This window comes from Balaenoptera physalus, assembly GCF_965194825.1.
Source record: "Balaenoptera physalus genome assembly, chromosome: 2".
Taxonomy (NCBI): domain Eukaryota; kingdom Metazoa; phylum Chordata; class Mammalia; order Artiodactyla; family Balaenopteridae; genus Balaenoptera; species Balaenoptera physalus.
The window spans coordinates 103,495,782-103,513,991 of NC_138883.1; the positions used below are offsets into that span (position 1 = coordinate 103,495,782).

Here is an 18,210-nt window from a genome sequence, read left to right on the forward strand (position 1 = left end):
TTGGGATTTGTTCTTCCTCTCCAGTTACAAAAGACACAACACTTACAGGGAGAGGAGAGCCTGTGGCAGGCCCCAAAATGACTTTCTTCTCAAGAACAGGACTGTATTTTCGGTCTCCCTGTTACTACCTCCCTAGATAAAGCTTTGCCCATAGTTATTCCTTCATTTGAAGGTAGCCAACAATCCTTCCTCCAGGAACTGGGAGGCTGTCCTGCGTCTCAGCCCAGGTAGGTTATACCCATGGTATCTGTGGGGCCAGGAAGTCACTGGCCCCAAGATCTAAATGGGTTTCACTTTCTAGGACTTAAGATGGTACTCAGTAGCCCCAAAGCTTATTGAGACCAGTCAGGTAAGATATCTGAGTGACATGGGCATGGTGGAGTTAGAGAGGAAGTGGACAGTGTATGCCATGTCTCGGGGGGGCATCTGCCACCCAGACCGTCTCCACTGTGGCTAAGCAGGAATGGGGTAAGGCTTTATCAGATATTCCAGTTTTTCGAGAATGGTCAGTAATCCAGAGTTCTATGTGTAATTTTTCTATTTTTTTAGTAAATTTATTTATTTATTTTTGGCTGTGTTGGGTCTTCGCTGCTGCGCGCGGGCTTTCTCTAGTTGTGGTGAGCAGGGACTACTCTTTGTTGTGGTGCGCAAGCTTCTCATTGCGGTGGCTTCTCTTGTTGTGGAGCATGGGCTCTAGGCACGCGGGCTTCAGTAGTTGTGACTCGTGGGCTCTGGGGTGCAGGCTCAGTAGTTGTGGTGCACGGGCTTAGTTGCTCCGCGGCATGTGGGATCTTCCCGGACCAGGGCTCGAACCCATATCCCCTGCATTGGCAGGCGGATTCTTACCCACTGCACCACCAGGGAAGCCCAATTTTTCTATTTTTAAATACTGGTAACAATTTCTAAAATTAGAAAAAATCACCATGTGGGCAAAACAAAACACATCTTTGAGTCAATCCTACTCATAGGCTGTCTTTAGCCATGGACCACCAGTTTGTGACTCTGCCCTGAAGGTGTCCTTAACCACATTCTACAAAGACAAAATATTTTCACCAGAAAAGCGCAAATGGAGAGATTGTGAGGGCGACTGTCCGATATCATTTGTTTACAGGAGGCCTGGCTATTAGAAATCTAAGTCTACATGCAAGATTGTGGTCCTTTCCTTTTCCCATCCTACCCCCTGGTAAAATTGGTTGAGGCAATAGGGTGAAAACAATTTTATTTCTGGCAATATCAGAAGATAAATCTTCATCTTATATTATCGTAGTCAAGTTCCTCATGAGGCCAATCTGTTATACACTCATGTGATATATTAATATATCTTGGATTTAATAGTATTGTCAGGTGGCTCAATAATTTTGGGTATTAATCAAGTAATTCAAGAATTTGGGGAGACTTAAATGTCAAAATTTCCATCATCTAGTTAGTAAGGCTGAATTATAAAACCACATCCCCATGCACACTTTCCCTAGGCGTAAATACTTAAACCATTCACGAATAACAGGATTATAACATAAAACGACAGGGAATCACTTCATACTGTTCTTGTGATTCTTACCAGTTCCCAGCTCCTATCTCTCCTACTGGTCTGTGAACTTTGGAGGCCCTGTGTCTGGTTTTTTGCATCCCTGTGACACTGGGCACTGTGCATGGCACTTAGAATTTTTTTATGTACATGAACAGGGAGGAATGGAAGAAGAAAAGTGAATGCCAAGTCCCAGTGAGAGGTATTTGTAGATTTGGAGATCTTCATTTTCCACAATTTGATTTTTTGAAAGACAGGCTTCTGAAGTACAAATCTGGACAAATGACTTATTTGGCTCAGGTACACTTGAGGGCTGTTTATGTAAGTGAAGGAACATGAACTTTGGACGGAAATGTTAATTTTAGGTTCAAAATGATCTTCTCACTAGCTATAGTCCTCAGGCAAATTACTTAATTTCTTTGACCTAAGTTTTCTTTAGATGAAAACAGCAGAGTTTTCCTCCCCCTTAGGTTATTATTGGGACTAAATGAGATTATTTATAACATATATATATCTATATATATATATGTGGGTGGGTGGGTGTGTGTATACATATACACTCACCCACCTACACATAATACAACTCAGTTTATTTAAAATATAAGTGTTGCCACAGATATGACCTTTTAATGCTGACTTCTGTTTTATGAATATTTACATCATTTAATGACAAATTATCTACTGAAGAATACTTTTTATTCAAAATATATTCCTTACCTATTTCCAAGAAGACCTGCAGCAACATAAGGTAAATTAGTCATACATGGTTCATGTCTTGGGTCACATTGTTGCTGCCCACATGGCACATAGCAAACATGACCCAAACTGACATTACTGGATTAAAGGAGGATATTGGCTTCCTAGATACATTTTTAAAAGAACAATAGTAAATAAACACTAGCCAGGTGTGCTTTGGAGGTACTGGAGCAGTTTAGAATGGCCACCTGAGTTAGTTCTTTGGCTCTTTTTCAGTAAAATGTACTAACGGGGCACTTGGGGCGGAGAGGGAGAGGTGGAATTGGTTGACTTCTTGAGTCTTGGTGTTGTGAATAGGTTGAATGCTAAATAAGTGCCCTAAATTTTGGCCAGCTCCACAGGAAATCCACATGGCTCGTGGGTGTGGTTTGTAAGTGTAGAAAAGGCCTACCCCACCATTCTCTCAGCCCACTGACTCCCAGGAGTAGGCTGGTTTTGTCAGCATAGGGGGAGGAGTGTGATTTCTGCTGATGACTACAAGATTGGGAGACACTATGAGGAAAGAAAACGAGCAAAAGAGAACAAGAGAGGAAAAGGTTTAACTCTGCCTTCAGGTCTAGTTTTCCCCGGTGAGCACTTGGTCATCTAGTGGAAGTTGTCTCTGCAAGGGGAGCTAGAAATCAAGCAAGTAGAAATCCATAAAAAAAGTTTTGCATAAACTAAAAAGTTGCACTTAATCACCACCATGTCTCTTTGATCTCTGAGAAGGGAAGGGAAATGGGGCTGAAAAGAATTTTTCTCTAGGTCATGGGAAGCTTTAGAGAAAAAGTACAAGTGTTGGGTATTTTTCTGAACTAGAGTGATCACATATGTTGTCAGCAGAAAAGCCACTTGTCCTGGCACAAAGAGCAGGGTCTACAAGGAGGCTTCCAAATGAGCTTCAACCTCAGTCTTTTTTCCTCAGACTGTATCTGGTCTACAGGGAGGCCTTTTATACTGGGTGGATGGTAACAGATGGTTGCTGCCTGGGCTCTCCAAATCCTTCAACATTCCCAGACGGCCTTTACTCTCAGTACGCAGATAGGAAAAATGGTGCCCCATCTCACTTCCTGTGGAAAACCCAGTGTCCTCCCTGAAAACTTCCATGAATTCTTGGGGGCACTGGTTGGTTCTGATGACCTCTTGCTCTGTCCAATATGTCATGGTTAGGAGCACAGTCCTCTGACTAAGACCTGGGATCAAATCCTGGTTCTGTCTCCTTTATTTTTACTATGTAACATTGGGAAAATTGCTTGGCCTTTCCCAGCCTCAATTTCCTCATCCATAAAATGGAGATAATAATACCTCCCCTTCAGGGTGATCACAAGTTAATGGGATAATGATGGAGTAATACAGGTAAAGCACTTAGCATGGAAGTTGGCACAAAGCACACACCAAATAGATGGTAGCTGGTATTTGTATTCCTTTACTCACATTACCCTAAACAGATGAGTAAAGATAGTCCACGTTTCATACAACCTTTATTCCAAAGTCTATGACAACGTTTCCCAAGGAGCTCCTTTCGACTTTAAAATTTTTTCAGGAGCTTTATAGGATAGAAACTGTTCTTTTAGTATCCATTAATTCTGAAAATACTGAAACAGAAAGGTAGATACAAGACATGTTAATTTTTTCCTTCTTTGGATAACGTTGATGTGCACAGGGAATCACAGACCTCTTGCGATAATTAGAAGGTTCCCAGGTGATCCCTGGCTCCAGGGTGCACGCATTTGCCAACATTTTGCTAAGTAATCCCTAACCTTCGCTAACTGCTTTTCTGAAAGGGCTCAGTTTTTACACACTCACTGAACAAATATTTTGAGTGCCTGTTTTGCACTGTGTTCTGTGCTCAGAACATCTTGGCTTTCACTTTAAAGGAGGTAGTATATGCAAGGGGGATTTGAGAAGGCTCAAATGAAATAAAATCTGTGGACTCATTTTTCTCTCTCCTCATCTCCAGCATTTAATTGTGTCCATTAATCAGCCTGTCATAGGGCTCATGGCTCAGTTGGGAACTACCCATCAGTCCCAAGTGGTATGTCTTAGAAATTACACCTCCCACTTTTTACATCTTACCCTCAAATTAACTTTTTCTCTTGAAAAGGCATTTTATGCAGGATTTTTTCCTGCTTGTTCAGATATTTTAATTTTTTTCATAAGTATTGTTTGAGCATGGAATACAAAGAAGCATGAGTGCCCTTGTGAACATTACAGCCTTGGTGGGGTGCCACAAGGCAAGGTGAAATAAAATGAAATGACATTGTAAAGACATGGCAAAATAAGCAGAAGAGAACTTTGAGGGCTTCAGTTGCTAGAGAAAGCCCTAGGGAAAAGGTAGCATTTTAGCTCAGTGTTAAGAATAGATCGGTTTTGATTGGGAAAAATGCAGAAAAGATATTCTGCTGGAAGGTATAGCATGAGCGGGTGTGCAGAGGTGGAAATGAGTGTCATGAGCTCAAAGGACTCAAAGTGACTGGCTGATGCAGAGACTTATGCTGAAGAACCCTGGGCAGAAAGTAGCTGGGGATTGTGAGGCAAGGCCCTGAGTACCAGGTTAAGGGGCGATTCCTTATGCTGGCAATTCCTGAGCAATGGGGGTGGGAGAGCATGTATGTTGTGCTTCATCTGGCATGGTCACTGAGTAGGGAGACACTGGAAGTGGGGACACTTGTCAGAGGCCACAGAAGAAGACTCCAAAGATTTGGGAATGATTGACTATGGGTAGCCAAGAGAGAGAAGAGGAAGGAATACCAAAAGATTCCAGAATGTATGGCCTGGGTGACTGGGAATGACTGGGGGTACCTCACTCACCAATCAATCTTTTATAGGAGTTCTGCCTTTCAAAAGTCTTTCTTCCTTTTCTACTGAAATTCTTTCTCCCACTCCTGCCATGCAAGGAACCTGATAACAACAGTATTTACCCCCTCCTCTTTTCTAGTGTTGCTTTACTACCAAAAGCACTAAAATCTTGCCATCTATGCAACGACCTATCTTTCAAGAGTAATCACAAATACGCAAAACACCTTGAAGTTCTTGTCAGTTTCTCACTTCCCCTCTCCCCCAAAATTTTGATCTCATGTTTGGAATGAAATAGTAGCTATTTCTAATATCTGTCATAGATGTGTTTTTGCCCCCATTTTTATTGCCAGGCAGTTTAGTGGTTAAGTTCATGAGTCCCTTTGTTTTAATTTATTCACCCTGAATTGGGGTTTTCCTTTTGAGTTTATACCAAAGGCAATAATATCCTGCACCTATTATTGTCCTTTGTTGTTTAAATAGTGCCTTCATTAAGGTTATCCCATTTGAACCTTTACTGAACAATCCTATGAAACAAGTCTGGCAGGTATTATTTTTTAATAAATGAGCAAGCCGAGGCTGAGAAATAACATATTCATTTACACAGACACCAAGTGTCATAACTGGAAATAATATGTAGGATCTGGTTATTTAATTACTTCCAGTATCCTAGATGCTGTTAAAAGGCAAAGAAGTTTATTACACAATCTTAAGCATCTTACAAAATTGCGAAAACCAGGCATTAATATGTGAACAGTTGAATTACATCCTGTGGTTAAGTGCTCCACTAGATAGCAATAGAAGCAAGGAGCAGAAGGTACATGATTAATTACCATGTCATAATGTGATGCACAAATAAGGGAGGACTGCCTATAAAATAGAAGACATTTGCAAACGATGTATCTGATAAGGGGTTAATATCCCAAGTATGCAAAGAACTCATATAACTCAACATCAAAAAAACAAATGTGTATAGGACCTGAATAGACATTTTTCCAAAGAAGACATACAGATGGTCAGCAGACACATGAAAAGATGCTCAACGACACTAATCATCAAAGAAATGCAAATCAAAACCACAATGAGGTGTCACCGCACACCTGTTAGAATGGCTATCATCAAAAAGACAACAAATAACAAGTGTTGGCAAGGATGTGGAGAAAAGGGAACTTTCATGCACTGTTGGTGGGAATGTAAATTGGTGCAGCCACTATAGAAAACAGGATGGAGGTTTCCCCAAAAATTAAAAATAAAACTACCACATGATCCAGCAATTCCATTCCTGGGTATTTATCCAAAGAAAATAAAAACACTAATTTGAAAAGTTATATGTATCCCTATGTTCACTGCAGCATTATTTACAATAGCCAAGATATGGAAGCAACCTAAGAGTCCATCAATAGAGTAATGGATAAAGAAGATGTGGTACGTATATACAATGGAATACTACTCAACCATAAAAAGAATGAAATCTTGCCATTTGTGACAATATGGATGGACCTCGAGGGTATTATGCTAGGTAAAATAAGTCAGAGAATCTAAAATCAAAATACGTAAACAAATATAACAAACAGAAACAGACTCATAGATATAGAGAATAAACAGGTGGTTGCCAAAGGGGAGGGCGGTGGAGGGATGAGTGAAATAGGTGAGGGAAATTAAGAGGTACAAACTTCTAGTTACAAAATGAGTCACAGGGATGAAAAGTACAGCATGGGGAACACAGTAATACTGTAATAAGTTTGTATGGTGACAGATGGTAACTAGACTTGTGGTGATCATTTTGTAATGTATGAAAATAGTGAATCATTATGTTTTAGGTCAATTATACTTTAATAAATAAATAAATATTTTAAAAATTACTGGGGAGAAATAAGCCAAAATGTTTATAATGTCTGTTCATAGGTAAAGGCATTGTGATTGGGTTTTTTTTCTTTATATTTTTATATATTCCTCATATTCTCTCTAAGGAGCCTGCACAGGATTTTTGGTCTTAAATAATAAACATTTTTAAAAGCTTAAAAAAAATAAGGGAGGATTGTGTCCATTCCTGGGCTCCGTGCTTAAAAGGGGTGCTAACAACCTACAGCTTGTCCAGGTGAGACTCACTGGGAATCTGAGGAGCCCTAGGGATCAAAGGTGAAGGGACAAACATCCAGCAGAAAAGAACTCAGGAAGGACTTTTTGCTCCCTCTACTTAACGGAGTGCCTGGTGTATAAAAGAGGCTTCTTCTCTGAGGTCCCAAGAGTAAGCCAGGAGCTAATGAACAGAAGTTACAGGAAAAAAGGACTCCAACTTCATATAAGGGAGGACTTCCCAACCACTGGAACACCAAAAATATTTAGAACAAGCTACCTGATGTGGTAATGAGCTCCCTATTCCTAAAGGTAACCAACATGGGCCAAGTTAATGCCTATTAAGGATGTTGTAATTTGTGTGCTATTGAGTTCAGAACCAAAGTAGTGCTATGGCTGAGAGGTAGCATGATGCAGGGTTTAAGAACGCAGGCTCTGAAGGCTGTACAGTGCTCACCCTTGGAACTCAGCCAAGCCACACAGAGACCATTTGTAGGTGTGTTGGCCAACCCACCAGCTGAGGCATCAGCTGACAGCTGACATCAACCACTAGACATGTGACTATGTGAGCCTTCAGATAATTCCAGTCTTTCAAGTTTTGAACCATCATATTTGATATCAAATGGAGCAGAGGTAAGATGCTCTACCAAACCTTGCCCAAATGACAGATTCACAAGCAAAATAAATGCTACCATTTTAAACCACTAAGTTTGGGAGTAGTTAGTTACGTAGCACTGAATAACCGGAACACAATGTTTATGTGATATTCTGAATTCCCATTGATCTTCAAGGCCACTTACAGGTACTGAGTCAAGTAGAAGGATATATTATTTGCAGAAAGGGGCTCAGGTGTCTTGGGCTAATGAGAGAAGAGAAGGCTCAATGAAACTATTGGGAGAATATGAATGAGAAATGAACGAAGACTTCTGGGGGCACAGTGACGACAAGATCCATGGCTTTGTAATACCTTCCCTCCCCTACATGGTTTTGTGATTTTTTTTTACCTACCTGGAGAAGGTAGGTGCTGGATCTTGGCAAGAAGGTGGAAGAGACCTTGGAGGTCTGTGGATGGCATGCATATGGGTGGTGTACTTGGGAAACACAACACCCAAGGAAACAGAATAAAACAGGATAAACTAGCATATTATTGCCTGTTGGTATGTAAAGGAATCTTAGAGATTGTTTTCTAGATAAGGAAATCAAGATCAGGCATCTGGAAAACAACTAAGTATTAACTGTTCAGTACGGACAGTACAAATGAATTTCAGAGAAAAGAGGTTAGGTTTAGTGAGAAGCATATGAAAGGGTGATGGGTCCAAAAAAAGATTTCTAGATAGGGAGACCAGAAAAACTGAGACAGGTTGGCTCTTTCTGTGTCTAAGAAGGGGGAAAGTATGGCAGTTCTTAAAGGTTAGAGCATGGAATCATGCTGGAAATTCTATCAGTAATACCATAAACAACAGTTCTCTCAGTTTTTTAAGGAAAAAAAATTACAGTGGGCACACAGAAGGAAACCAGAGTGGGTGACCAATTCCCTAGCAATCAGACCATGATAACATTAGTATATCCCAGATCTGCTTCCCTGGTGCTGTGAATGCAGGTGGGATGAAGCAGGCAAGGAAAGATACTAGCAGGCAATTACCTGTCTTCCTCATTGATTTTCAGCCTGTATGAATGTATTCAAAAATTAAGAAGCAATGATGTGAAGTTGGGCTGAAATCTTCTGAGAAACAATTGCTGACTAGGGTAACTAAAGTCCTTACCTTGTTCATTTCTCCTTCTGCTCCTTTCTTGCAGTGCACAGCATCAGTTATCCTCTCTAGAAAAGAACAAAAAAGCAATTTCAACATCGAGGGTAGAAGAGGACAGTATTAATCACAATGAAGTTTGACAGGACAGAAGCTTCCCCAGGTCCACTCAGGCCATTTAAAGCTTTTATGCCCCCTGTAGACTATCACAAGTGCATGAATATCAGACCATAAAAGAGGGAAGAAGCTTATTTGGAAAGTAGTAATAGCTCAGGACTGGCCAGTGTCTAGATGTGTCTCTTCTTACCCCTGGTTGTCTAAATCAGGTCATCTCAGCTGTCTGGAATGTTTTTTTCCTTCTTTCAGAAGATGTTACCAAAATGCCAGTTAGCTTGGAAGTTGTGCCAGGTGCATTTAATTGGCTGCAAATTAAAAAAAAAGACAGCAGTGTGGTTTTAATTCTGACAGTTATTATAACAGATAGGGATCCTAGAAAAAAATAATGTCAAGCCTAGGTGAAATTGGTAGGCTGTGAAATGAACCCAGGGGATTTTTTTGTTTTTTGAAAAGGGAAAAGGGAACATGTTCCTGCTGCAACTTTATTTAGCTCTCAGTGCAGGGTCTGGAGTCTGTGATTAACGTCAAAGACAGCCCTGTGCGTGTGATACGCAGCCCCTGTGCTTCCCTTGAGATGTCAAGTTCTACTTCTCCCTACTGTCTAGCAGGTAGAGCTAAATCAATATATCTTAGAATCAGGGACTGGAGGGGATGTTAAAAGATCATCTAGGTAATTTCTCTGCCTTTAGGGAGGAGTAAACCAAAATCATTCTATATGTATTAAATATCCATTGTTTGTAAATTGTATTTCTCTGAAGGACTCCACAAATGGGTCCCAAGGGAGCTATTCAGAATTAATTCATCACTATCAGGAAATGGTTTATGTGCAACCTCTCATATTTCAGGTTCAGACTTCCTTTCTCATCCTTTTGTGAAGAGACACAAGAGCTGGTTATTATCTTCCAGATAAGAAGTCTTCACATTCTTAATCTCTTGTTCCTTAAATACGTTTGTTTCTGAAACCTTTCTTCATATGCCCTTAAATAATATCCATTACTTGATGCTGAGCCCTCCCTCCAGTTGGTTGCTCTTCTTTAGTTATAAAACCCAAAATAGAACCTGTATTCTAGAAAAAGTTGTGGCTATTTGACATCTAAGAGCAATGATCTAATGATACTGCAGCCCAGAACTTATTCCTCCAGGGCCACACTGGCTCTTTAAACCACAGTGACAAAGGCTGATGGTCATTTGTTGCCCTGTTGTTTTCCTACCAAACTTGTATGTGACTGTTTCATCTTTCCCAATAACCCTCCCTCACCAAATGTTCCTTTCTTCCCCCCCTTCCTTCCTCCTGCCCTTCCTTCCTTCCTTCCTTCCTTCCTTTTGAGGTATAATTGACACACACCATTATATTAGTTTCAGTTTTACAACATAATGATTTGATATTTATATATATTATGAAATGATGACCAAATTACTTGGTTTATAAATTCATACAAAATTTTAACACTGTGCAGTCTTAACAAAACTCATCCATAAGACAGATGCAGCCTTGGGACCATCATTTTGCTATCTGTGCACAGCTGGAAGATTATAATTTGATTTGTACGAGGCCTATGGCAGTCCAATCCATGAGCGTGCTTGAAAAATGCATGTTGTTACTCTGACTTTCCATTGTCTTTGATAGTGGCCATCTTCACTTACTTGTTGAGTTCCCTTTCATTCCAGGTCCTTGGATGTGGCTCTGTTGCCCAAGCTGTCCTCAGTCGAGGACGTCATGGAGGAATCATCACTATCAATACTGGATTTTCATTGGCAATAGTAATGGCCATTTATGTTGCTGGAGGTGTCTCTGGTAAGTAATAGAAATAATAATAATAATAGCTACTATTAACTCAACCATTCCAATGTACTAGCGCAGTTCTGGGTACTTTACAGACCTTAGTTTTTCTAGATCTCAACAGCCCTGCAAGAATATGTATTTGATTCTATTTTTATAGATGACAAAATTTAAATGGCCAGCAAGTGGTAAGTGACTGGCACAAAGGCAACATTTAGCAAAAGACAGAGATGAGGTTGGAACTCAGAACTGACTGATTCCTAAATCTGGCTACTGAATAGTATTCTTCATCTATCAACAGAATCTTTTACTAGCTCTACCCCACGCTTGGAAACCACTTCCCAGATACGCTGTGAATAGCCCAGTGAATATCACTCCAACAGAGGCAATTCCCTGGACCTTTATCCACAGCAATCAGAGAGAGCCTAGGTCATTTGCAAAATAGCTAGTGTGTTCATGGAGGTACAGGGCTAGTCAGAAGGTCTTGGTCCAATTCTGTCCTGAGTGGTAGGCTAATTAGAAGCCATTCTCAAGGTTCTGAGAAGCAAAATGAAATGATATTTAACACAGCCTGGGACCTTAGGAAGGAACTGTGGAAATGATCCACTTCCCAAAGGCTTGCAGAATCCTCAGCAGCCTTGTTTGGGGGCTCAGAGAACTAAGGCAAGACTGCTGGTGATAACGGAAGAAGGGACCCCCTGCATGCTGGGCACTGTACTGGGTGCTATACATACTTTATCTCCTCTCACTTCTATAGCAGCACTCTGAGGCCAGTATTATTGTCCATTCTACAGAGAAAACTGGAGCTCCAAGGGATTGAGTAAATTGCCAGAAGTCCCACAGCTGGCAGAGAGACAGATCAAAGATTTGACCCAGGTCTATACGACAGCAAAGCACAGATCCCCATTATTATACAACATTTCCAGTGGTCTACTATGGGAAGGACAGTACAGGCAGGGCCTATGGGCAGTACGGTCCGCCTGGAGGATCCTGCAGTTGAGCTGGCTGGACTGGTGACAAGTACTGCCATTGGAGCACGAAAGAATGATTGTCCAGACCCCCACAGAGCGTCCACGGGCTGGGCACTTGGAACAGTCATTTGCTAGCTGTCAGCCTTTCCATAGCACAGGCGGACTCAGATCCTGGAGCAGACCAGGTTACAGATTCCCATACATGTGGTTTGTTTGGCATGAGCAGTGTTTCTGTTCAAACTCTTGCCGAGCCTTTGCTGTGATCCCAGCACTGTACTGCCTACCTAAGACACAAGAATAACCAGGGGAACACCCTGAATGTGCCAAGGCTTAATTACAGCTGCAGGCCTTCACACCAGACACAGAACACACTCCTGGCTTCAAATAAGCAAGCAGGATGCTCCACTGCCTCCCCTCACGCTCCCAACTACATTCACACAGGTGTTGTTTCCACAAACCAGGCAATATAAATGTAGGTATATTTTCAGTGATTTTTTTTAAGGTGGAGATGTGGTTTTGCAGTATTTCACCTGCATAACACCCTGAATTAAACTTCATCAAATATTTACTTAGGATAAATTGGTCCCAGACCCTACCAATGTAGCTAACACCCTTTACCAGCAGCGCTGTCAATGTCTGTTTGCATCCATTGGTATATTTGGAGTCACGATAGGAGGAGAAGTGACAGGGACCAGCAGGAAGGGGAAGAGGGAGTAAAGGATGGTGTGGAGTCTTCCCATCCGGCCTTTAGACTGGGATTAAGCCCCTGCGCTCAGAGGAGTAAGGGCCACAATTGATGGGACTGTTTGCACTAGAGGCTGTTTCTGGGCGAGGCTCGGGAGCTGTCCAAATTGTTTACGAGAGACCGTGAGATCTCAAAATGCAAGGAGAGCAGTTTCTGAGCCTGGCTGATATAAGGTAGCATTGAGTTGGAAAAGGAGCTTATCTCCCCATCTCTGTTTGGAACTGATATTCAGGCTCCCTGAGAACTGGGGGGAACATGCACAGACAACACACTGGCCCACTGATGACATCAGTGCAGACTCAGTATTGGCTTCAGCAGGCCAGGAACAGGAGAGGAAGACTGTGTAGGGGAGGTGACTTTCTCACAGTGGCTGCAGCTAACATGCTGGTTTGTGGGCATATGTGAGGCCCTCTTTGGGAACTCCAAAAATAACCAATGTATATTAGGCATAAACATAAATGGGATCCCACTTTGTGGTCCAGACTGGTAAGGTCAGCTGACATCTGGTTGTGGAACATAAAGCATTACCTTACTGCATGGCAGTTACCGCACCCTGCTCCCTTGTGAACTTGCCAATAGTCTGGCAATCCAATCTGGCCAATCAGAACTCATAATGCCCTAATTATGCACCATCCCCCACGAAGTGTTTACACTGCCAGCTTGTACCTAGACTATGGCGGTTGTTTTTGATGTAGTTTTTTTATAAGCAATAAAAATTCACTGAAAAATCAAAATAGCTTTGCTTAATGACAAATAAAATATTAAGATGATCTCTATCACAGAGTTGTCTGTGGGTGGTGGGGAGGAGACTCGTCTAGGACAGAACCTTGAAAGAGTTCACCTTGCTCATGTAAGACTTTCATCTCAGGCCTCGGGGAATCCAGCTATCCCCCTGGGCTCTTTCTGTGAATAATCTGATCATCACAACCACCTTGGCAGGGCCAAGATGTGAGTGTGGCCTTCCCTGACTCTAGCACTCATGTTCTTTCCACTACACTGCTCTGCTTTGTCCTTCGGGAAAGCCAAGTGATCACGCATCTCTGCAAGGAGAAACTCTCCTCGTTGCTTTGCAAAGCACCCTCCCGGCACAGCCTCTCTGACCCCCAAACAACTTTCCCTCTGTAGATCTTTGTAGTCTGAGCTATCTGAATAAAGACTTCTATTTCTTCAACTTTCATATTTTTTTTTCTTCAATTTTTTAAATTGAAGTGTAGTTGATTTACAATGATGTGCCAGTCTCTGCTGCACAGCAAAGTGACTCAGTTATACACATATAGACATTCTTTTTTTATATTCTTTTCCATTATGGTTTAATCTCAGGAGACTGGATATAGTTCCCCGTGCTATACATTAGGACTTGTTGTTCATCCATTCTGAATGTAATAGTTGGCACCTACCAGCCCCAAACTCCCAGTCCATCCCTCTCCCTCCCCACCTCCCCCTTGGCAACCACCAGTCTGTTCTCTATGTCTATGAGTGTGTTTCTGTTTTATAGATAGGTTCATTTGTGCCATATTTTAGATTCCACATATATCAACTTTCATATCTTGAAAACCTACTGAATGCCTTGCAGCATGTCAAGGTCAAGGTGAACAACAGTTTCTGCCTCAGGGTGCTTTTGAGGGGCTAAATAAGACCTACCTACAGCAAGTCTTATTTTGGAAGAGGAGCTTGCTAAACAGTAACTCTCCCATTGGTGGACTCATCTGAGGGGAGACATTTTTGATTGGAGGTGACTTCTTACATCCCCTTGTCCTTTCACAGTGGGTTCCTCCAGGCTGGCTGGGTGGCGGCTACCCTCCCTCCAACCAGCTCTGGGAGAAGAGGAACAGGGCTGGCTCCAGGAACTTGCCACTGCCCTGGGTGCTCCCCTCTTCTAACCCCTGTTCCCAGCTTCCCTAGTAAGCTGTACTCCTGCCAGTCTCCAGAATTATGACTCTCTTAGATTTAAAAGTAAAACAAAACAGGTGATGTGTGTGTAAGGCTTCAGGAAGTCACCTGTGCTTTGATATATTGGCATTTTCTTGTTCATATTAGCCCCAGAGTGGCAGAGGCAGGTGAAGAAAGGACCCTCACAGTGTAGTCAGCAGTCAGAACCCCTCCCCATTTCAAGCCCACTTTGGCTTAGAGACTCAGGAAAAGCATAGCTTTCTTCACGGACAGGGGAGAGGGGGGAAGGCTTCCCAAAACAAGCTCATCAATAGGTTCTGTGGGGGGTCAAATGGCAAAGTGTCATCATCATCATCATCACTCCTTTGTTTACAACTATTTCCACAACCCAGAGGTCCACATTTCAGTGTGGTCACATTGACAGTTACTCTAATGCCCCCTCCATACTAAATGTCATTGGCATGCTTCATATGAGTGTCCTTCATCCCTAGGAATCAAGCCCATATGCTCAAAGATGATCTTTGAAAAATTTTTCCCTGCCTTCTAAGGCAGAGAAACCTTTATAAACTTGGTGAAGAAGGTCTAGAAAAGAACATAGGCCCAAGAGTTCAAATAAACCTGAATTTGAATCCTAGACCTACCACTTATTAGCCATGTGACCTTAAAATGTTACTTTACTTCTGTGCCTCAGTTTCCTCAGCAGTTAACTGGACTAGTACCCACCTCACTGGGTTCTTAGGAGGATCAAGTGCATGTAATACCCCTATGACAGCATCTGGCAAGTGTTCAATAGGCATTGTTTTTATTGTTGTTACTAGCAAAGCCAGCTGGGGATATCAGTAACCTACCCCAGAGCAAGCCCTCTACCTGACCTTGCAACTGGGTTAGAATCAAAGAAGCTGATTTCTCTAGTCAGAGTTTAGGCTGGAGTGGAGGAAGTGTCGCTCCATTTCTCTGTGTGAGATATACATCGTTTATGCAGAGAAACTACAGAAAATCCACTCAGACACTGTGACTACCTCAAAATCAACTGAGCCCCTTACCTCAGTGAGAGGCACAGCCCACAAAGGAAGGGCCATTTCCCCTTAAAGAGATATCTCTTTTCAGTCCTAAGACTGTTTCTGTATCCTCTGGACATGGACTTAGAAAGGACTAGATATAGATTTAAATCTTACAAGTATATAAGTATATTGACTTAAAAATATACTGAAGTTAATGGTTTATATCAATCTCTTTGGGGTTACTGCTTTATAGTTAGGCAAAACCCAGTAGATAGATATAGATAGATAGATAGATAGAGAGAGAGAGAGAGAGAGAGAGAGAGAGAAAATGAGCCACTTGAGTACAAGTTTCTTTATATATTTGACTTTCTTTTGAGAAAGCTAAAATTCCTAAACAGCGTCTAATGATGCCATGGGGATTATTAGTCCTCTCTTCCTCTCCACTCAAACACACACACAGACACACACACAGACACACACACACACACACACACACACCTCTGTCTCCTCACATACAGTTCCTCACCTAGAAGGCTGAATTCTGCCTGCAGTCCCTAGATAAGGTTTTCTTCACAATAATTCTCCCTGGCTGGCCTGCCCTCTGACTTTCCTAATCACCTTATCTTCCTTTCAGGTGGCCACATCAACCCAGCTGTGACTTTTGCAATGTGTCTTTTTGGACGGATGAAGTGGTTCAAATTCCCCTTTTATGTGGGGGCCCAGCTCTTGGGAGCCTTTGTAGGGGCTGCAACCCTCTTTGGCATTTATTATGGTGAGTAGGGCCCCTGAGTCCAGAGATTAGGGAGAGCTGGTTATAAGCTGAAAGTCAGAATTACCTGTAGGAAGAGGTGAGATGAGGTAAGAACAGGAAACGTTTTACACTTGACAGGCAGTTCTAAGAGTCCTAAGTTCTAAATAATGGGGCCAACATTATCATCAGGGCACATTCAGGAAGCCTCTTAATGAAAATGGTCACAACTTAAATGGAGGGCAGAACTTAAAGGAACTATATTTTTAGACCTAACCAGCACTACAGTGTGAACAATGCCAAGGTAAGCAATAGGCCACTGGCTTCTCCATGGCTTTCTCTGATTTGGCTGGGAAGGGAGCCGTTGACTTGTGGCAAGGAGAATGATGAGTAAGTATTTAAAGAAGGAATCTGGAATAAAGTCTTTGAAGGAAGAGGCATAGCAGAGAAATGGGCTGGGTGGGGAACCTCTTCTCCCTTCCATCCAATAGCCAGGGCTTCCATTCTGCAACAGTCCTGGGGGAAACAGAGTACTGATGATCAAAGACCCAGACTTTAGTTCCATGTGAACTAAGTACAAGGCTGTGTGACTTCAGTAAGTCATCTGACCTTATTGGTCTCAGTTTCCTCCTCTGGAAAATAAAGGAATTGAACTAGATGACTTCTTAGGCCCTTCAAACTAAAAAATCTTGGGGTTCCATAAAATCAAGTGTTAAAGTAGTTCCTTCTATCTAACCCAAGGTGAATCTTAATACTTTATGACTCTCAAACTGAAGCCCTTAGGAACTAGAATTTATGAGCCAAGCCTGAGAGGTACATTGTGGAAATGTACTCCCACAGAGTATCCTAAGAATTAGAGTGCAAGAAGACTAAAGAATTACTCAAGACCAGACCAGAAACCTAGAGAACCAGCTGCTGTGGCCAGAGAGGCCTGGGGTGGTGCTGGCTGTGTCGGGGACTGCTGTGTTTCTTGTTCTAAGGGCATCTTCACTGTACCTTGATGCCCTCAAATTCTGGACTGCTATTAGGGGTTACTGAGAACCCTCTGGGAATCATGAACTCTGCCTAGAGCAAGTCCAAGCTTCACCTTGGCTTTTAGTCAATCTTGAAAATTCCAAGAATTCCCCTCAAAGAAAAATGGTTCCCAAGACCCACTGGATAAGGATTTGGCTCAAACGTGGAGTGAACCATCAAGGGCAGCCGGGACTTTCTCAGTTATCCTGGGAGTTCTCTGGGTATCTCTAAAGCTACCATACTGTGAAGTGAAAAGAGGCAAATGATATGGATCTGCCTAGCTGAACCTGAGGGTTCTCCTGTACTTATTCAGCACAAGACCTGGCATAGGCCTACCTCCCCTCTGCCCAGAGGACACTAACATGCCAGAGCTCTGTCTTCCATAGATGCATTTCTGTCTTTTGCTGGTGGAAAACTGCTCGTCGTGGGAGAAAACGCAACAGCACACATTTTCGCAACATACCCAGCTCCGTATCTGTCTCTGGTGAATGCACTTGCAGACCAAGTAAGTGTACATTCAACAAAGACCTAACTTTGGTGAAAAGACATAATCTAATAAGGGGGATGCATAGGAACATTACAGGCCTATCAGAAAGGAAAGGCTGTGTTTCCAGAGTCAGAGGTCCCTACGCATAACCCAAGCTTTGTTGACAAATTCCTGCCCTTGCCAAAGTCGATACCACTAAGGGTTTCCTGCCTCCTCTTTAATACATACACTTGTTCCACATCAGTCAAGTTTCAGAGAAAAGTGCATGACTGGACATTTCAACCCCTGTAGGGGCAAATGGGGTTTGTTCCACCTAACTGTCTCTTTTGTGCACATGATCTAAACGTAGAGGCCTCAAGAAAAGACATTGTGATCTCAGTTCAAGGACTGTGAAGTGTAGTAGTTGAGCTTAAGAGTATCACAGGTCTTCTGTGTCTCCCCACGTGCATAGGTTTATCCAGACTCTCTAGGCAGCTAGAAGTGTCTCTGCCTTAATGACATTTAAACAAGCTGCATCCAAGCATCTGTCGTGTAGCCAACAGCACAACTATTCTGGTCTAAAATCACTTGCCTCGTT

The 18,210-nt window shown here is 42.3% G+C and overlaps 1 protein-coding gene across 1 annotated transcript in view; it reads left to right on the forward strand.

The window, feature by feature from the left end:
* AQP9 (aquaporin 9) overlaps window positions 1–18,210 on the forward strand; it is a 39,800-nt gene that overhangs the window by 14,178 nt on the left and 7,412 nt on the right. The window contains exons 2-4 of the mRNA XM_082448181.1: window positions 10,666–10,792; window positions 16,019–16,156; window positions 17,533–17,651. Coding sequence (XP_082304307.1) covers window positions 10,666–10,792; window positions 16,019–16,156; window positions 17,533–17,651 — 384 coding nt within the window. The remainder of the gene's footprint in view (window positions 1–10,665; window positions 10,793–16,018; window positions 16,157–17,532; window positions 17,652–18,210) is intronic.